Raw genomic sequence first — 21996 nt, forward strand, 5'->3', positions numbered from 1 at the left:
CGCTTTATGAAGCTTAGTACATCTGGCCCAGCTGTGTGTATGTACTGTACAACTGAATGCAGCAATCTAAACATGCAACAGTCACCAGTAAGAACACAATCGGGGGAAAGTCCAGTGAGGTCATGCCACCTGTTTGCCAGCATGCTCCTCATGGTTGCCTACTTTTCAAAACTAGTTTCAGGGAGATTAGAGTTGGTATTAGAATTTTGCATGGTGCCCTGATGAGGGGGCGTGTCATACACCACCCAAAAGGTGTGTCTAGTTCCATATATGGAGAGAGTCAGATTAAGCGGGGGGGGGGGGGGGGGGGCAGGGTGTCAGTGCCTCCTGTCTTAGGGGGGCCCTTTGGCCAGAGTGATACTTATTTTCTTCTAGCTCAGCATATTATATTTGATTATAAATGTGATGCCTATGCAATAACATCCAAATTAAATTTAATCATAATTACTGAGCATTGAGAACGTTTTTCACGAACATTGTAAAGGAGGCACCAGAATTGGGGGGCCTTGGGCAGGCCCAGGAAGGTAGGTGGCACCTAGAAGCGCAGATGTGCACTATTACATCTGGGAGGCGCGTCATAATATTACTTACATCCATATGTAGATGAGCCCCAAAGCAGACAGTAAGATCTATTGTACTTGTTGAAGAGAAGACACTGATCCGTGTGAAGACTTTTTCATGTCTTGTGTCTTACATGTGGTTCCATATAAGTGGCCAGGAGAAACCATATTTAATCAGAGTTGAATACCCTCCCAGAATGGCCCTGGAAATGGGGTCCCCTCCCCCCCCCCCCCCGTTTGGGGGGCAAGCAGTCTCATGTGACCCCCCCTTTGGCGGGGGGGGGGGTCAGACCAAAGACGCGGATTGTGTCCCTGTAGCCTCACCCACCGCTGTCCAATGGACGTGTGGGCATGGGCGGGAGGACTTGACCGCGCTGGCCATGCCCTAAACATGAAGTTCCCTTCATGACCCCGCCACGCCCCATTCCTGTCTGTAGGCAGCCCCTCCCCCCCCTTCCACACTGAACTATAAAGTAGGCAACCCTATATTTAATATGCATGTACCTATAGGGATTATTGTACCTTCTAACCAATGCAGGGACATGGTATTGATGATTCCATTTGAATGTATATTTCTTTCTAATTTTTTTGTCTCCCCCCTTAATTGTAACTGCTGCGCAATGTGGGTTTTGTGAAATCGGGGAGATTGCTAGAGCTTTCAGAGAGAGAGGGAGATTGCTGACATTTCAGGGAGTCTCCTGCAGATTGCAGGAGGGGAGGTAACTATGATGTAACAGTGTAATGTGGGCTAGGTGACATGAGGGAGATTGCTAGACTAATGAGGGAGAGAGGGAGATTGCTGCTATGTCAGAGAGTGAGTATCCTGCAGAATGCAGGAGGGGAGGTAACTATGATGTAACAGTGTAATGTGGGCTAGGTGACATGAGGGAGATTGCTAGACTAATGAGGGAGAGAGGGAGATTGCTGCTATGTCAGGGAGTCTCCTGCAGAATGCAGGAGGGGAGGTAACTACGATGTAACAGTGTAATGTGGGCTGTGACATGAGGGAGATTGCTAGACTAATGAGGGAGAGAGGGAGATTGCTGCTATGTCAGGAAGTCTCCTGCAGAATGCAGGAGGGGAGGTAACTATGATGTGACAGTGTAATGTTGGCTAGGTGACATGAGGGAGATTGCTAGACTAATGAGAGAGAGAGAGAGATTGCTGCTATGTCAGGGAGTCTCCTGCAGAATGCAGGAGGGGAGGCAACTATGATGCACGGGGGATTCAAACTCATTGGCTGTCCCAGATCATGGTGACACCCTACAATACTTGCGACCGCAATGGTGCTGTCCTAAATTGCATTTAGATATGTATTTGCTTATTTTTACTACTTACATTTGTTCTTATTACAGAGGAAACAAAGGCAGCCTGGCCAGTCCCTGGAAGTCTGGAACTCCATGTGGAGATTGCCCCAATTCATGTGTAAATAGTAAACTCTGCAGTAAGTGTCTGCACTATAGGAGTCTCTGTTTCAGCTCAAATACAGTACAGTACAGTATGCTTAATCCATTCATTTACCCGCTATGCGGGCTGAAAGTAGGGATGTGCACCGGCCTCTTTTCGCATTTTGGGTTCTGATTACCTTCAGGTTTTGGGATCTAATGGGTTTTGCAAAAACACCCCCTCAAGGTTTTGGGTTCTGATTTTTTTTTTTTTTAAAGGCATAAAAACTGCTAAAATCTCAAACTTTGGGTTTTTCTTTTCTCCTACGCTATTATTAACCTCAATAACATTCCACTCATTTCCAGTCTATTCTGAACACCTCACACCTCACAATATTTTTTTAGGCCAAAAGATTGCACCGAGGTAGATGGACCTTTGTATTGCCGGAGTTACGTATCTTAAGTGGGCGGAACTCTTGGGTCATGTGGCATATATATCATAGATAGGCGGACCTTGTTGTTATAGAGATCGATGTCGCTTTCGGTGCGTCATCTTTATTAGTAGTACATTTTATTTATTAGTATTTATTGATTACATTAGTTGATTCTCATGAGAATGGGTCACGCTATCTCATTTTATTCCTGTTTAGTGGGGTTACACGTTCTTTTGCAGCTCACGTTTCTATTATTAAATAGACTATGGCTTTTCAGCAGATAAAAGAATATATGTCCCATTTTCATGCACATTGAAAGTAACAATTAAATACATAAATGGAGAGTGGTAGAAATCACCTATTACAATCTGTAAGTATATATAATACATTGTAACAAAAAAAAATCCTGAAAAATCAGTAATGAATAATAATAGAGTAAAAAAAAAAAATATATAAACCTTGTGGGTACTTTGTAGTTTCGGTAGCGTGAATATTAGCAGAAAGAGCGGAACAAACATTTTTTAGTTTTCTACATTCACGAAAATATTCAATTCATAGCCTAAATATAAGACTTTTCTAGTATAATTCTTTATCTTTCCTAAGTCCTTCGATGTACTGTAGGTAACAATTTTTTAATTTTTTTATATCATCCTTCTTCACAAGGCCACATTTAGGAGGTTATTCTGGTTGGTGCGGTTATGTCCGCGTGCGGTCGGTCCGCCGATGTTTTGTGTTTGCGCATGTGCAGAGGCATATCTGCGCATGTGCGAAAGGGACATACGTCCAAATTCAGCATGAAATGTTTACACTATGAACAGGGGGTGGAGAGGGGTGTGAAGGGCTGTTTGGGCTCATTACCATATGTTTACACCCCACGTTTCATGGGCGTTCCCATGAAAACGCTGGGCGTACGTATGGTAATGCAGCCGTGACGCACGTGTAGGGGGCGGACATATGACATTGCCGGATGTCAGCTGCCCGCCCAGATCCCTGCTTTTGCACGGAGAAATGCCCGAGTGGTCTGAGCATGCGGGTGCTGCCTGACCACTCGGTCCTGCATTCGATGGTCTGCGACCATCGAATGATGGGGGAGGTTCCCAGAGATGGAGGAGGTGTATACATGAGAAATCCACTCGTGCTCCGTGCGGTCAGCGGCTTACCGCATTCGGACGCAGTGAGCGATCCGTACGAAAGGCGGGGCTAAGAACTCTCGGTCCTGGCCGCATATTCGGATCCGGCCGCACCAACCAGAATAAGGCCCTTAATTCTACTGCTTGGTTCAAACCTTTGGGGTATAAACAGTCGATTTTGAACATCCAGAACATTTCTTGTACACATAATTTTCTATATCTATTTCCCCCTCTTCGTGTTATGGGTATCTGTTCAAGACCTATGATCTTTAAACAACTGGGGTTACTTTTATGGTGCTCTAAATAATGTTTAGATAGGCTGTGTGTTGTGATTCTGTTGACAATATTTCATCGGTGTTCGTTAAATCTACTTTTTAGGTTTCGTGTTGTTCTTTCATTTCAAAAGACTTTGCCAAAATCTTTGATAGATATATCTTTCACCAAAGTAGTGCGTACACACTAGACTATTTCCCTCAAAGAGCGAGAGATTTTCAGGAGGCGAAAGACTTTGCTGAAAATCTTTCATATACAAGGCTATTTACATAATGGGCTGGGTTTGAATACCAAGGGTGGGAGCAGGGTCCATTTTAATCAGTGCATTCCTGTTCTTGGTGCCTGATTCAGAACTGATCAGTGGTGAAAGTGTGGCGGTACGGGGTGGTACGGCGTACCGCTATAACATATTCCGCCGGTACCCCGTACCGCCATAAAATCCCGGCACGCATGTCACTGCGCATGCGCAGGTTTGCGCAGGTTTGCGCAGTGACATCAAGCCGAGGAGAGGCACGGCAGCAGCACGAGCGGCTCAGAGTCTCATCACACTCCTGCCGACGTGCTGGAGACAGAGCCGCAGGGGGAAGCAAGGGGAAGGCTGCCTGTCACTGTAACTTCCGGCAGCCTGTGCCTCAATAGCGGCGCTGGGAGCAGGAGACTTCTATAGCAGTGGCGGCCAGGTACAGTGAGAGGAGCAGGGGGAGGGGGGGCTGGTGTCTGGACACTGGCGGCAGCAGATGATCAGCGGCAGTGTGGCAGCCAACAACCATGATAAGGGCAGCAGCGGCCGGGACCACGTGAAGGTAGCCTAATGCAATATCAGGTGAGCAGCAGTGGCAGCCAGCAGAGGCCGGCCCCTGTGAGCCACCCAATGTTAGTAATAACAGATCTACTTTCTCTTGTACCCCCTCTTACTTCCCCCTCTGCCACCTCTTCCCCTTTCACCAAGACAATGTGACCTCACCCCCTGTCAGCATGCCCCTCACCCCTCTTGCCTCATTCCACCACCTCGCCCCTTCTCACTTCATCCCAGCACCTCTCTTTATACCACTATATACCACCACCTCGCCCCTTCTCGCCTCATCCCACCACCTCACCCCTTACCTCAGCCCATCATCTCTCCCTTTCTCACCGCAGCCCGCCCCTTCTCGCCGCATCCCGCCACCTCGCCCCTTCTCGCCTCAGCCCGCCACGTCGCCCCTTCTCGCCTCAGCCCGCCACGTCGCCCCTTCTCGCCTCAGCCTGCCACCTCGCCCCTTCTCGCCTCAGCCCGCCACCTCGCCCCTTCTCGCCTCAGCCCGCCACCTCGCCCCTTCTCGCCTCAGCCCGCCACCTCGCCACTTCTCGCCTCAGCCCGAACCTTCTAACCGCAGCCTGCCACTTTGCCACTTCTCACCGCAGTGGTGCAAGTATTGTGGTATGGCGTTATGGCATGGGTAATATGCAGGGGTGTAAGCATGAAACATTGAAACCCCTGGCATTGAGCGTGAAACCCATAGCAATGAGCATGTAGGTAAGCGGCACTTATGTGGCATATTATGTAGTGAGCATTACAGCGTGTGTAATGTATGTAATGGGTATTACGGTGTGTGGTATTATATGTAATGGGCATTACAGTGCGTGGCATAATGGTGTTTGGTATATAACGTGTAATGGGTATTACAGTGTGTGGTATTATTTGTAATAGGTATTACGGTGTGTGGCATGTGTAATGGGCATTACTATGTGTGGCATAATGTGTAATGGGCATTATGGCATGGGTAATATGTATTGGGTGTGTGACGTGTAACCGGCAGTCCTGTGTACATTTTTGCCATGCGCCTTCGGCGTGCAATATCCCTATTTATGGTTTGTCTGGCTCCTACACTTTGATCCTGACCCCTACATTTTGTCTTCAGGATGCAATGCACAAGCCCAAACAGAAATGTCATTGTGCTCTAAAGTTTTGTCATGTAGCCACTCCCCCTTGTGTCATATGACCACGCCCCTTAACTACGCCCTGACCACGCCCATTTTTCGACGCGTGCCTTCGGCACGCAGCACAGTACCACTAAGACTTTTTTTCTACTTGCACCACTGGAACTGATTGCTGGCAAAATCCCGCCCGTGTGCACGGCAAACATTTTATTTGTAGCCGTGCACATAGGGAGAAATTCATTCACACCATCATGTCCATTACACATTATACCACATACTAGAACGCCCATTACACAATATGCCACACACCATTGGGTGATGGGCAGTGGGTGATAGTGATGGATAGCGGGTGACAGCAGTGTAAGGGTGGTGGATGAGGGTGACGGGCAGTGGGTGATAGTGACAGCAGCATGAGGGTGACGAGCAGTGAGTGATAGTAATGGATAGTGGGTGACAGCAGCATAAGGGTGGTGGATGAGGGTGACGGGCAGTGGGTGACAGCAGCGTGAGGGTGATGGGCAGTGGGTGATGGTGACGGATTGTGGGTGACGGCAGCATAAGGGTGGCCGGTGATGGTGACGGATAGTGTACTGGCTGGGGGGGGGGGGGCACATGCCATCCTGCGACCCTGCCACCCGACACAGTCCGCTACTGGAACTTGGGCTCCTAGGATTATGGGGCCCTAGGGCAACTGCCCATCAAGCCCTTGCATTAAGATGTCCCTGAATATATACATTGCTGGCCTGTGCAATGTATATATTACTTGCTAATACGTAATCATTGGTGCCCTGTGGCACCAATAATATATACATTGCTGGTCTGTGCCAGCAATGTATATATCACTGGCTTATTAATAACATTGGTGCCCAGTGGTGCCAGTAATATATACATTGCTGGCATGTGCCATCAATGTATATATTACTGCATTATAAACATTATTGGTGGCCAGTGGTGCCATCAATATACACATTGCTGGCATGTGCCAGCAATGTATATATTAATGGATTATTAATAACATTGGTGCCCAGTGGTGCCAGTAATATATACATTGCTGACCTGTGCCAGCAATGTATATATTACTGCATTATAAATATCATTGGTGGCCAGTGGTGGCAGAAATATATACATTGCTGGCATGTGCCAGCAATGTATATATTACTGCCTTTAACATTGGTGGTCAGCGGCTGCGTGTGTAAACTATACACACTCTCTGGAGCAGGGAGGATGCGGCCAGTGGGCTGGGGGCGGGGCGTTTGGCTGGGGGGGGGGGGGGCAGGGCGCTCCGACGTGCTGCTGTGTAGCCGGGAGGAGGGGGGGGGGAGAGGAGGCTGCGCTGCGTGCATATCTGCAGCCGGTGACCGGACAGTGTGGGAGCGAGGAGGGGTGAGTATAAGCAGGGGGAGGGAGCGGGCGGTCAGCTGCGCTGAAAGTCTGTGATCTTTCAGCCCGGCTGCCGTACACATTTAGCGATGATGGCTAAAATACCAGCCATCATCGCTAGATGTGCTGGTAAAACCAGCAGACTTCCCACCTCGCTAGCGATGATGCGGGAGTGCGCATCATCGCTAGTCGGGGATCTCTGGCCCATACACACTAGGCAATTTTCAGCTGAAAATCGTCAAGTGTGTATGGGCCTTTAGCCTGTGTTAGAATTGTATTGCCATTGCTACAATATAGGTGGTTGAGTCAGTGTCGGGTTCCCCACTGGATTGCAACACCTAGTAGCAATATTGTAAGTTCAGTCTCTGTTTATTCCTAGCTTCTCTTTTCTGTGCTGGTTTTTCCATCTGGCCAGTACAGGAGAGTGGAGCAGGATTTGGAAAGGATTGTCATCTTCCTCCAGAGACTGAATTCTGTCACTTCTGTGTACTGGTTTCTGGTCTGGTTCTGGACACTGCTCTCTGTTATCTTCATCTTCAGAGCCAGTGTTTCAGCTGAGATTCCCATACCTCCCAACTGTCACGATTACAGCGGGACAGTCCCGATTTTCGGGTCCTGTCCCGCTGTCCAACCCGCGGCAGGCATTGTCCCGCTGCGGGGGGTGGCAGTTGGGGAGACCCCCCAATCTAACAGAATAGACGTTGTGCGCATCTTGGGCACTGGGCTATGCTGTTCCCTCCTGCAGAGTAAGGGGCGCATTTATCATTGGAATGCGATGCCGGGGCGGTGACATCGCCCGACATCGCATTGCGGTACCCTGCAATACCGCCGGGATGTATCACCGAAAGGAGCCCGTCCCTGCGATGCCTGGAGCCGGAAGCCAGGGGGTCTGCGCATTCGCGGTTATGCGCTGACCCCCCCACGACCCCGCTGACCGCACTGCCGCTCGGGCAGTGCGATATGCACCCATAGGCTACAACGGGCTATCGCCACATTAGACTGGCGATAGCCCAGGGGTGCGATGCCGGGCTGCCCGATGTTGATACATCGGGCAGCTTGGCATCCCCCATAGAAACCTATGGGGGATGCGGCCCGGCGGCGCTGCAGGGGGGGATCGCAGCAGGGATCTCCAATCCCTGCTGCGGTCCCCTTTAATACATTCAGGTGATACTTAGTATTTGCGGCTAAACCCCGAAAACGTGTGTTTTCGGGGATTTAGCAGCAAATATTGTTTGATAAATGGGCCCCTTAGTGCTTCCAATCCAGACTCCATCCCGTGATTTACTTCCAGACTGCCTGCGGTTCAAGTGTGTCAGTTTCATCTCACTTTTACACTTGAACGCAGAGGGAATTCTTCCTGGCTAGGAAGTTCATGGTTTAGTTATTATTAACTCCTTCCTGAGCATTGTTGCTCCTAGTGAAAGCACATTACATCTTGCTGGTTCACTTTATCTGTGTGTCTGTTTGTTCCCCATTTGTTCCCAGTGTTAGTCTATCAATGACACTCATAACAATAGCACAGCAAACTCCTCCCACACTCACCCTCCGGCAACCTGTGTAAGACAGCCGCCACAGAGATCATAGGCCCATGTCGGCACACCCACAATGCCGACACCACTGGAACCTTGTGCACTGCAGACACAGCTGGTAATCCCTGTGCTGCACCTCCCACACTGCCGACTACGCAGGCTCCTCCGACACTGCCCAGAAGCATATCTGCCTTAGTGACGCTGCACGTCTAGCGAAGGAATTGTGTGCGGTGAGTGCCACACAATCCCACCCCCGTTTACTTTTAAAGAAAAAAAATAACACTTTTATCACCACTCCACACCCAGGTGAATAAATTGACGAGAAAATGACCAAGTTTAGACGACTATTAAAAGGCGTAAAACTTATCACCAAACATTTGAATAGGAAGTCCGTTGACAATGACTCTGAAATAAAAGATGTTCAAAAAACTGCCAACTTTCAAAAGACGGGTAATAATTGAATATCACACTAATATCACGACATATAAAAAAAGCGAGAATAGGCGTGCAAAGGGGAACAAACCAACATTTGAATACACCCCAAAGTATTAGTTTCTACCCCTACACTAATGAAAATACTAGCTCTGCAAACAAAACAACAGGAGCTTTGAAAAGTGCTGTCACTGGGTTGTGGTCTAGAACAAAAAACACCTGTATACTTAACTACAAACCAATTTATGGTATAAAGGGCGGGATGTATTAAAATACTGCCCGCCGCGATGCCAGCACATATATACTAAGATATGCGGCTGGCATCGCGGTGCGGTGACGGAGCCCCCCGCGATACCTGTACTCTGGTGTCATCTCCCTGCCACCTGGCTCTCCCCTCACGCCGGGGACAGCTAAGCAGGCTGTCCCCGGCGCCTCCTCCTCCGCTCTGCAGCCGGAAGGACGTCCAGCTGCGTCACTAGGGGGAGGAAGGGCTTACCTTCCGGGTCCAGGAGGACCTGGACCAGGTAATCAAGAGGGAGGGGGAGAGGGGGGTCGGCGGGTTTGCGGCGGAGGCGTCGGGCAGCGAAAAGAAGCCCATAGGCTTCTATAGGGTATCGCCACCCAAAGGTGGCAATACCCTTCCCTGCGGTAACGAGGCGGTGGGGTTTTAATATGTAGGAAAATGCGGTAAAACAGGGGTTTTACCGCATTTTCCCGTTAGTACATCCCATCCAAAGAGAGAGTTGACAATCAAAACAGAGAACAATTTCTAGGTAAAATTCAAATGATCAACGTGGTTGAGCTAAGCAAACGTCGGCATGGAAATTGTTGACATACAGTATGAAAATGTTGACATGCATTTTTTTTTGTTTTTGTAGGGGTGGTGGATTAAATTGTGTGAGAGAACAGTTAGGGTTAGGCTGCGGGAAGGAACGGTTAGTGTTAAACTGTGCTTGGGGGAGGGGGGGCAGGGTAGGTTTAGACTGCGTGTGGGAATGGTTGGGGCTTAAATTTGCATAACCATATATCCCCTCCCCCCACCGCCAAAATGTTTTAAAAAACCAAACAGAATTGTTTCTGGGAGACTTAGTTCCCAGTGCGAACTGTTAAAAATGTGCCCCCACCCCCTATAAACATTTGATATGGTGTTATAGTTTTAGCAAATTTTTATCTGCATAAATACTGTCTGCAGGCGGGTATCACATAACTCGCCTGCTGGTAGAAACGTCAGCGCTGGTTCCCCATAGCCACCACAGGGACTGCAGGAGCTAATGCTGTGCCACTGGGTTTAGTGTAAAGGTGGCCATACACCATGCAATAGCACCGTGCGATGCAATGTTCGCTCCCGCGGGCATCGCATCGCACAGTACAAAAAGTATGTGCTGCCCGCGGATCGCATCGCACGCAAATCACACGCAAAATGCATGCGATGCAATGCGATCCAGCCCATAACAGGTGCGATCATCGCACCATGTATGGGCACCTTAAGTCTTTGTGTATGAGGAAAATAAATATGGCCGTCAGAATTTTGCTTTCGAACTTCAAACTGTTTGGATCATGACTGCCAGGACTTTACGCCCAACCGCCGGTAATGAGGGGCCATAAATGTACTTTAAGTTACTTTGTGATGCTACAGTATTTTATTTTTATTTTATTTTTTCTTATAGCTAATCCTTGCCAATATCAAGACTGGTATAATAACTGCCTAACGTTCAGAACCGGAGACACCTGTGGACCTGATGAAAGCCTTAAGAAGGACTGTCCCGCCATGTGTCTTTGCACCAACGGGCAAATAAAATAACGTCGCTGTTGGGTATTTTTTATAAAAATTCAAGTAGGTTTGGTTGATGCAAGCCTATTTCATTAAATTCATCTTAAATGATCTATTTTATGGCAGAAATATAATAATGGTTATTTAACAGTTCTAGACAGATGTACTGTGTTACTAATATCGTAGCTTCCAGATTACACATTTTAATCAATGTGTTTGTACTTTAATATAATTAAATTGTGTAGTGAACTTCATATAATTGTTGGCAAAGTTCCCCCTAAGGGGCTACAGGCGCTGGAGTGGTTTGTGTTTTTTAGCTGCTGTTGGTTGGCGGAGTCGCGCCCACTTGCTAAAAACAAAGGTACAATGAAACACTGCGCTTGTTTTGAGGAAGTATTACATTAAATACCAAGGGATAATTGCACTATTACAATGATGCTATTTAAATGATGATTTTATTTAAAAATAATAGTAGAACAATAATGAAGAAATGTAATAAAAAACATGAATAAAAACTTTGATTGTACCATGAATAATTGGCGTAGTACTTTTATACAGTCTCTCGCATTGGTGGTATTGCAACCAGAATACGTTTGCAGCCCGACCGATGGTGTGCATGTGCATTTCTGGGCATGTGCATGCGCTGGGTCCGTGCACCCACTGCAAACAGGACAGCGGGCGCGGGGGGGGTGGTGGCAGAGAGAGCTGTGGGGCGGTGGCCAGCCCCATTCCCATGGGCAGGGCCGGTGCGCCCCAGGCGAGTCGGAGTGGGGGCGCCCCGGTGCCGGGGGGAGGGAGGGGGGGGTGGTACCTGTATAAAAAAATTGCTGCCCCCTGCAGTGCGGGGGGGTCAGGGGTGTCCGTGCCGCTGGGGTACCTGTGGCGCCGTCATGTGTATAAAGCTGGCTGCGACCGGCGGGGTCCCTGTAGTGAATAGCAAATAACTAGCGCTTCCCGCGCCGCCGCGCGCATAGCGCTAGTTATTTGCTATTCACTACAGGGACCCCGCCGGCCGCAGCCAGCTTTGCAGGGACGCCGGGGCAGCAATTTTTTTATACAGTTCGCTAGGGGTGAGGGGCGAACTGCCGCCCTCCAGGTGCCGGCGCCCTAGGCAAATGCCTAGAGCTGCCTAGTGGTGGCGCCGGCCCTGCCCATGGGAACACCCAGCGTTTCATGGGCATTCCCATGGTAATTACGCCATGACCCGGGAGGGGATGGGGGGGGGCAGCTGACATCGACGGATGTCAGTTGCCCGCCCATTTCCCCCCAAGGGTGCACGCATATGTAAGGTTGCCTCAGAGCAACCTTACATATGTGTAGGCCTTCCACATCATTCGATGGTCACCGACCATCGAATGATGTGGGTGTTCCCCCGCAGCATGCCAATGGATGTTCATGTTAAACTTCCATTTGCAGAATGTGCATGGGAACACTCGCTGCAAACGGGGGTTTGGTGGACTCGCAAGCCTGCGAATTTGCAGCCTTGTCAATCAACCAGAATAACCCCCAATGTGTGGCGCAGTCCAGTTCCTAGATTAACCGCTTAACCTGATACAGGTTGAGTATCCCTTATCCAAAATGCTCGGAACCAGAAGAATTTTGGATAACGGATTATTCCGTATTTCGGAATATTTTTATATTTGAATGAGGTGTATTGGGGTGTCTTACATTTATGTTGTATAAACACATGAAATACACACAAATATATTTTATTTGTGCAGATAACAAGTTTTCAAACAGGTGAAATGGAGTCTTGCAGTCAGCCAGCCACAGAACCTGTGTAATTAATATGTGTCCGGAATTAAAGGGATGAGGTGGTAACCCTACATAAGGTACACCACTGTGCTGAGTGATATGAATAAGGGACACCACTGTGCTGTGTAATATGAATAAGGTACACCACTGTGCTGAGTTATATGAACATGAGACACTACTTTGCTGTGTAATATGAATAAGGTACACCACTGTGCTGTGTGATATGAATAAGGGACACCACTGTGCTGTGTAATATGAATAAGGTACACCACTGTGCTGTGTGATATGCATAAGAGACACCACTGTGCTGTGTAATATGAATAAGGTACACCACTGTGCTGTGTGATATGAATAAGGGACACCACTGTGCTGTGTAATATGAATAAGGTACACCACTGTGCTGTGTGATATGCATAAGAGACACCACTGTGCTGTGTAATATGAATAAGGTACACCACTGTGCTGTGTGATATGAATAAGGGACACCACTGTGCTGTGTAATATGAATAAGGTACACCACTGTGCTGTGTGATATGCATAAGAGACACCACTGTGCTGTGTAATATGAATAAGGTACACCACTGTGCTGTGTGATATGCATAAGGGACACTACTGTACTGTGTAATATGAATAAGGTACAGTACACCACTGTGCTGTGTGATATGAATAAGGGACACTACTGTGCTGTGTCATGCCATATGTCGACACACGAAAAGGGTCAACATGCCTTAGGTCGTTTTTCACTGATTTTTTTTTTTTTTTAAAGGTGTTTTTTTTAAATCATACTTTACTATCCAAGTGGACATAGAGTTAGGTAATAATAGTTTGCCCGGGGAGGGGAACGCAGTACACTTATATGGTGCCCATGTTATTTTATGTCGACATAGACACCAAAACTCATGTCAACCATTTCCATGTCGACATTTTCCATGTGGACCTATTGCTTGAACTATACCTTATTACTGTTGACCCTATGACCCATACTGATTTAACGCATATAATCTGATGCTGCTTCCTGTCCAATTGCTACCTGTCCAATCAGCATGATTCATAGAATACTAATAAAATATTATAATACTAACAATAATCATCATCATGATAACAAGTGTATTTGATAATAACTCCTGACGTGTATGTTAGTCCACTGAACATTACTGTGTTAAGGCAAAAACATGTATCTGTAAAATACAAATGAGGGTGTTGGTCATTTGCACCACAAAAGGGAAACACAACGATGCAATGGCAATTACACTGAATTAAATTAATTAAATCAATAAAAATATATTGATACAGAGGAATGTTTTCATCATACTTTCCTACTTTTGAAAACTAGTTTCAGAGGGATATAGTTGGTAATAGATTTTGCACAGCGCCAGATTGAGGGGGCGTGTCATGCTCCACCCAATGGCCGTGCACTGCTACATCTGAGAGGAATCTTTTCAAATGACTTATATCCAAATTTAGATGAGCCCAAAACAGCTAGTAAGAGATACTATACTTGCTAAAAAAAAAGTCACTGATACAGTACATGTCAGATTTTGTTCCATATAAATGGCCACAAAAATGCATGTAACCTTCATCGTGGGATCACTGTGTTTTTATCACCAATGCTGGGGAAATGATGCTGATTATTCAATATAAATGTATCTATCTCTCATTCCTTTTTTCCCAAAAAAGTAACAGTGTAATGTGAGCTAGGTGACATGAGGGAGATTGCTAGACTAATGAGGAGAGAGGGAGATTGCTGCTTTGTCAGGGAGTCTCCTTCAGAATGCAGGAGGGGATGTAACTATGATGTTACAGTGTAATATAGGCTAGGTGACATTAGGGAGATTGCTAGACTAATGAGGGAGAGAGGGAGATTGCTGCTATGTCGGGAGTCTCCTGCAGAATGCAGGAGGGAGGTAACTATGATGTAACAGTGCAATGTGGGCTAGGTGACATGAAGGAGATTGCTAGACTAATGAGGGAGAGAGGGAGATTGCTGCTATGTCAGGGAGTCCCCTGCAGAATGCAGGAGGGGAGGTAACTATGATGTAACAGTGTAATGTGGGCTAGGTGAAATGAGGGAGATTGCTAAACTAATGAGGGAGAGAGGGAGATTGCTGCTATGTCAGGGAGTCTCCTGCAGAATGCAGGAAGTTCAGTAGCTATGGTTTTCATATATTATCCGGCATTCACGTCTGATGGTAACGATGCATAAACCCTTTTCCGGGGCTGAGTGCACAGCATTTCCACGTGCTGCAGATAACAGGAATGAAGGCAAATGCAGCTAATGTGTCTCAGCTGCTGGCGCCTGGAACTGCACTTATGCTGGCAGCAGATAAGAACATTCTACTAGGACTTATCTTCCATCCAATGAGGATCATATAAAGGCTCACGAGACAACTCAGTAAGAAAGTTGCCGTCAGTTTCATGCTACAATGTAAATCCTTGTTTATTTATTCCATTGAGAAGAAGCAAGACCGTTCTCTTACCGCTGAGCTGGTTCAATTATGCTGGTTTTCATGTTCATTTTGTAAATTTACTATATATATATATTATATATATATATATATAATATATATATATATATATATATTATATATATATATATAACATTATTTTTCTTAATATGGGTGCAACTGTGATAATTGACAACAGATGCTGACAATACTTAGGGGGAAATTTACCAATATGAAAAACCTAGTTTTTCGTATTGGTATTTTCCCTACGACTGCATACGACTGTTTAAGTCGTATGCAAAGTCGTGTTCCGGAGGATCAGTTACAAAGCAGTCATATACGACTGCTTTGTAACCCTCCGATGGTGTAATGATTCGTATTAGCGGCCGTATATACGGCTGCTAATACGAATTATTTCTAGCAGTCTGCACGGATCAGTCAGATCCGTGCAGGCTGCATGGTGTAAAAAAATTGAAAAAAAATAAATTAAAAAAAAAACGGCGTGGGGGTCCCCCCACAGCCATAACCAGCACCAGGCTGACGGAGCCTGGAGCCGGTAATTAAAAATCAGGGAACCCGACAAATAGGGTTTCCCCGATTTTTAACAACCAGCCCCAGGCTCCTGCTCTGGGGCTGGTTTCCCAAAATACGGGGGACAAAATGACTAGGGGTCCCCCGTATTTCAAGAACCAGCCCCAGGCAAAACCAGCCAGCGGGTAATGCCACAGCCGGGGGGAGACTTTTTATACAAGTCCCCCGGCCAAAGCATTCATCCCTACCGACCAGTCAGCCTGGCCAGGGGCCCCTGGGGGAGTGGGGACCCCCCCAATAAAGGGGTCCCCCCCCTCCAGGACTTACCTGACCAGGCTGAAGCCTGGTGCTGTCCTCGATGCCCCTGGGCGGTGGGCATCGAGCTGATGGTTTTGTGTAAAAAATAGAATAAAAACCATTGTTTTTTACTGTGGCACTACAAGTGCCAGCAAGCCTCCCCAGCAAGCTGGGACTTGGATAACCACAAGTCCCAGCCTGCTGGGCATTAAAGGGCCCGCTGGGTCTTGTAGTGCCACCGTAAAAAAAATAGTTAAATAAAACACACTGACACCCGTTTTAAATAAAAGTTTAATACACACATTACATACATACTGATACTTACCTTTCTTGATCCCGTAGGTAGCCCTGGTCCTGATGTCCTGTGTCGTCCTCCAGGTCCATGTCGGCTGTCTGCGTCGTCCTCCAGGTCCATGTCGACGGTCCGTGTCGTCCTCCAGGTCCATGGCGGTGTCCGGGTCCGAAGAAATCCATGTTGGAGCTGTGGAAGGAAATCCTACTCACCTGTTCCTGCGCTGAAGAAGTCTTCTCTTGATCCGACGTAGTCCAGGTAATCTTCCTGCTGTCGCCGGTCCCCGCTGTCTCCGCTGTCCGTGCATCGCGCTGAGGAGAGATGCTGAGATGATTCATATTCGGCGCCTCTCCTCAGACTGAATTCTATTGGCCGCCTAGCAGGCCAATCAGGAGCCGAGAAAGTCGGCTCCTGATTGGCCTGCTAGGCGGCCAATAGAATTCAGTCTGAGGAGAGGCGCCGAATATGAAACTTCAGCATCTCTCCTCAGCGCGATGCACGGACAGCGCAGACAGCGGGGACCGGCGACAGCAGGAAGATTACCTGGACTACGTCGGATCAAGAGAAGACTTCTTCAGCGCAGGAACAGGTGAGTAGGATTTCCTTCCACAGCTCCAACATGGATTTCTTCGGACCCGGACACCGCCATGGACCTGGAGGACGACACGGACCGTCGACATGGACCTGGAGGACGACGCAGACAGCCGACATGGACCTGGAGGACGACACAGGACATCAGGACCAGGGCTACCTACGGGATCAAGAAAGGTAAGTATCAGTATGTATGTAATGTGTGTATTAAACTTTTATTTAAAACGGGTGTCAGTGTGTTTTATTTAACTATTTTTTTTACGGTGGCACTACAAGACCCAGCGGGCCCTTTAATGCCCAGCAGGCTGGGACTTGTGGTTATCCAAGTCCCAGCTTGCTGGGGAGGCTTGCTGGCACTTGTAGTGCCACAGTAAAAAACAATGGTTTTTATTCTATTTTTTACACAAAACCATCAGCTCGATGCCCACCGCCCAGGGGCATCGAGGACAGCACCAGGCTTCAGCCTGGTCAGGTAAGTCCTGGAGGGGGGGGACCCCTTTATTGGGGGGGTCCCCACTCCCCCAGGGCCCCTGGCCAGGCTGACTGGTCGGTAGGGATGAATGCTTTGGCCGGGGGGACTTGTATAAAAAGTCTCCCCCCGGCTGTGGCATTACCCGCTGGCTGGTTTTGCCTGGGGCTGGTTCTTGAAATACGGGGGACCCCTAGTCATTTTGTCCCCCGTATTTTGGGAACCAGCCCCAGAGCAGGAGCCTGGGGCTGGTTGTTAAAAATCGGGGAAACCCTATTTGTCGGGTTCCCTGATTTTTAATTACCGGCTCCAGGCTCCGTCAGCCTGGTGCTGGTTATGGCTGTGGGGGGGACCCCACGCCGTTTTTTTTTTTATTTATTTAATTTTTCTATTTTTTTACACCGAAGCCTGCACGGATCTGACTGATCCATGCAGGCAAAAACGCAAATACGACATGAAAATGGTGTTCTATTTTCCTGTCGTATTTGCATGGGTGTTTCACACCACTTAGCAGCCGTATTGTCAGTACGGCTGCTTAGTAAATCAGAAACCACCATTCTTTTGAATGGTGATTTCTGTCGTATCCTATCGATGGTGTAGGGCATTCGTATTTGTAACTACAAATACGAATGTTCCATCTTTAGGACTACGAATTGTTGTATTTTTGGGATTGTAAATCCCGAAAATACAAATTCGTAAAAAAAAGGTGTATTTCTCCCTACGAATACACCTTTTTTCTACGAATCCATTTTGGTAAATGTCCCCCTACGTGTCAGTCAGTGGCGGAACATGTGAGCGATGGGCCCAGGTGCCAAATATGCTTAGGGTCCCTCTCTTCAAGCCCACTGCAAGTTTATAATATGCCACATGGCAGTGGGTGACAGGAGAGCAGAGGGGGGGGGGGCACGCTCCCCGTCCCACCATCATGACGACCCCCCATGCAGTGGGTATGCGGTCCCTGGGTTGAAAATGGTCAACAGTCACTAAGTCGACACCTGGAAATGGTCAACATACAGATGGAGCACCTGTCAGCCAGCCTGAACTATTGCCAGATCTCCTGAACTGGCACAGGTTGGTCTCACACGCTCACCTGTCCCAGTCAGCACGGCGGTGTGGAGCAGATTCCCTGCCTGTCTCCGCTACAGGGAGATGGGCAAGGCGAGTGGGGTCTATAAAGGAGCAGCGGAAAGCCGGCGGAGGGCGCGGCGGGCTCCGACAGAATGGGGCTCACAAGCATCTCTGTCGGTTGGCGATTCTATCACCAGGAGCAGCTCCATTGAAAGCTGCTCCATCAGTACCATGGCATTGACAGAAGGTAGACACAAGCTTAAGGTCGACATGTATATGGTTGACACTCAAAGGATCAACATAAGTTTTTCACTTTTTTAGTGTAGACCGACTTGGTTCATACTTAACTATCTAAGTGCGCATAGAGTGAGAATATAATAGTGTGCCCGGAGCATGGCGAGTGTCGACATAGACACAAAAAAGTAAGTAATTTGTGTTGACCTTTTGAGTGTCAACCATGTCCATGTCAAACTTAAGCTTGTGTCGACCTTCTGGCACCGGACTCTAGGTAGGTGAGTATTAACCCCTTCAGTGGCACACCCAAGAATTTTCCGGGTTATGCTCCGGTGCGCAGACTGGCAAACCCGGAAATTTCTCAGGAGTGCCACTACCTGCGCTCGCTCCCGCCCGGCAGATGCGGCGTGACCATGTGTGACTGATGGAGTGCTCAGCGATGCTGCCCTGCCCCCAGGAAATGCAGGGGGCGGGGTTGGGAGTGCTCCCCCAAAAAACGTGCTCAGTGGGGAGCGCTCCCTTAAAAAAAAAAAACAGCACTGAAGGGGTTAAATAGTGATCAGTGTGTGTGTCATATATAGCTCATCACACTGCCTGCGCCCCACACACTATTTTATTCTCCCTCCACGCACTAGAGCAGTGGTTCCCAACCCTGGTCCTCAAGTACCCCCAACAGTGCACGTTTTCCAGGTCACCCGGCAGGTGCACTCATTATTCAGGCACATTTGAAAAGATCCACAGGTGGAGCTAATTATAGCACTTGTGATTCTGTGTGAAAACCTGGAAAACGTGCACTGTTGGGGGTACTTGAGGACCAGGGTTGGGAACCACTGCACTAGAGGATGGTTGGTCCTCAAAGCACAGTACAGACCAGTTCTAGTGAGATCCATTCCTCAGCTTAGATGATCTAATCAAAATAATTGAGGTATTAATTAATCACCTGTGCCACTAGCCTTAAAACCTGTGCTGTAAGTGTGCCTTGAGGACCATGGTAAAGATGAATATTATATTTAGGCCATGGTTGAGGAGCATGAAGTTACAGATTGATCCATCCTCATCTCACCTTCAATAGGATTAAGTGAGCCAGAGCTGTCGGACTTAATGTCACTTTTGCAATGTAAGTTTGCACCATGGCCTGAATTCTGGGTAATGACGTACGGAAGACAAACTTTAAATCAGGACCTGCGTGCCCTTAGAGAGACAGCAACCAAGATGCTCTGCGGTCCTTTCCCTAGAGTCCCGCTAGGACAGAGCTACGATCACCCTCAGCGGCGTAACTACATTTTGGGCGCCCCCCCGCCGTTAAAGGGAGGGCGCCCAGCCACTCACCCGCCCCTCCGCCCGCCGCCCGCCGCACCAACCCCCGCAGTCTTACCTAGGTTCAGTACACGCTGGTCCCGGCTCCCTTCTTATGCTATGAGGACCACCACAAAATGTCCGCCCCCATACAGCAGACAGTTTCAGAAAACTGTGTGCTATATGGGGGCGGCCATTTTGTGGTGGTCCTCAGCAGAAGAAGGGAGCCGGGACCAGCGCGTACTGAACACAGGTAAAGACTGGGGATGGGGGGGTTTGCGGGGGTTGGTGCGGCGGGGTTTAACTATAGCACTGCAGCCCCCGGCTCCCGCACATGCATAGCGCCCCCCCACGGTCGTGGGGGCTGCAGTGCTATAGTTACGCCACTGATCACCCTACACAGCTCTCTAGGCCTTGACGGATCTCACACAGAGCAAAAATAGTTCTTGTGTTCAGAGACTGATATTGTTAAGGTTTACGTTGCCCTAATTAGGAAACATCGTTAGTAATTCCACCAAAAAAACGATTAGAGCTGCAAATACATTTCACACAGCGGACCCAGAGACATCCTGCTTGGTGCCTTATTTTAGAAAACAGATTAAAGAAAATGATTAAATCTTTTAAATGAAAGCAAAGATACTGAAGTTGGGGTGCCACAGAGGATGGGTCCTCCCTGTCGGATTGTAGTTCCTTACTCGTCTTTCAAGAGCAATTAGTTATATCAACATTACACACAAACAGCAAAATAACTTTATAGTAGATTAAAGTAAGGAAATGCCATTCTCCTCCCTTCCCTACATTACAGATCTTGTATTATCTCTATGTAAGTAGTGGGGGGGGGGGGGGGGGGGGCTGTGTCATTGTTATCAGGAATGTATTATCTTTACAAATGTGTTTGCTATATAATGTATTTTTAGCTATACAGTATATATAGTCATAAGGCCCCATATAATAACTGGATTTGGGACGATTTCATCTGTTCCCAATGGAACAGGACTAGAAATCTGCCCAAATCGGGTTAATGTGATGTCCACTCAGGTCTGATGCCGGTCTGACCTCCCTCCCGGTGGTGGGCCGGGAGGGGAACAGGGCTTGCATGCAATCCATCACCCAGGCGGCTCGCGGGTGATCGGCTGGGCACACAAGGCTGCGAGAAATCGCAGTAGTGTATGCTCAGCTATACTGCCAAGGGTTGGGATACATTTAAAGTTTAAAGGCAGTCAATTGTATGTAGGATCATGATAAAGGGAACACAAAATGGCCAACTTTTCCCTCTCAGAAGGGTGTCTACTCTTGGTCATCCACTCTTCCATAGGTAGTGTCCCATGTATAACTGGTGGGGTGTACTAACTACACAACTACTATGAAATAAATACATACAGAGAGATAGTAGATAGTCACCAGTGGCGGATCCAGGGATGGGGTTGCAGCGCAATCCAAAATTCAAATAGTTTAGCCACAGAGACTGTCAGTCAGTCCAGACAGTGGGTATGGTTCCCCTGCTTTAATTTTGGACTGCACTGCAGCCCCATCTTTTGAATGACCCTGGTTGTCACTGGTGGAAATGATGTGTGTGAAGGTGTTGATATTACACAGTTATATAGGCACACGACAATGGCTGTCTTAAACTACGAACAGTCCAGTTACATGAGCAGTGGGGTTTGTTTATTAATAGAGAAAAGGTACAGCGATATCACTGCTGCATGTCCGATGTTATATTATGCGGCAGAGCATAGCTTGCACAGAGTGGTGTTTCATACAGTTCACCAGCCTGTACATATAGGGCACTAGGTAGTGGTACACGAACACTGTCATTATTGTGGCCTGCAGGTAACCCTAAAGTTAAGCAAGATACTTGTGTCTCCCACCATGTCACAGTACAAATTCGCACACAGTAAAAGACATGCTCAGTCAAAATAGTGGTGGCCATCTTGGAATAGGGCATGAAACCTCCCCAGAGAACAAGAAAACTGGTGTACGTGCAGTAGCGCACTATTCTACCAACACCCTCCTAGCAACACACACTCAAACACAGTTCAGCCCTCACATATGATTTTTCTCAGTCACCACTATATCTGTGACAATCTCAACACTGTTATATCCAAGGTTGGTGACCAAATCTTTGATGCCAGTGTTCCAGTGACTTTGACTCAGTTGTCATCATCATGTATCAGTGCTTTGTACCAAGGATGTACAAATGTTGATATA

The 21996-nt window shown here is 47.8% G+C and overlaps 1 protein-coding gene across 1 annotated transcript in view; it reads left to right on the plus strand.

Moving 5' to 3' along the window:
* Positions 1-11058, plus strand: part of LOC146063040 (serotriflin-like) — a 32004-nt gene extending 20946 nt beyond the window's left edge. The window contains exons 6-7 of the mRNA XM_083175051.1: positions 1916-2004; positions 10708-11058. Coding sequence (XP_083031177.1) covers positions 1916-2004; positions 10708-10841 — 223 coding nt within the window. The 3' untranslated portion in view covers positions 10842-11058. The remainder of the gene's footprint in view (positions 1-1915; positions 2005-10707) is intronic.
* The last annotated feature ends 10938 nt before the right edge of the window (positions 11059-21996 follow it).

This window comes from Crinia signifera, chromosome 3 (assembly GCF_055691185.1).
Source record: "Crinia signifera chromosome 3, ASM5569118v1, whole genome shotgun sequence".
Taxonomy (NCBI): Eukaryota; Metazoa; Chordata; class Amphibia; order Anura; family Myobatrachidae; genus Crinia; species Crinia signifera.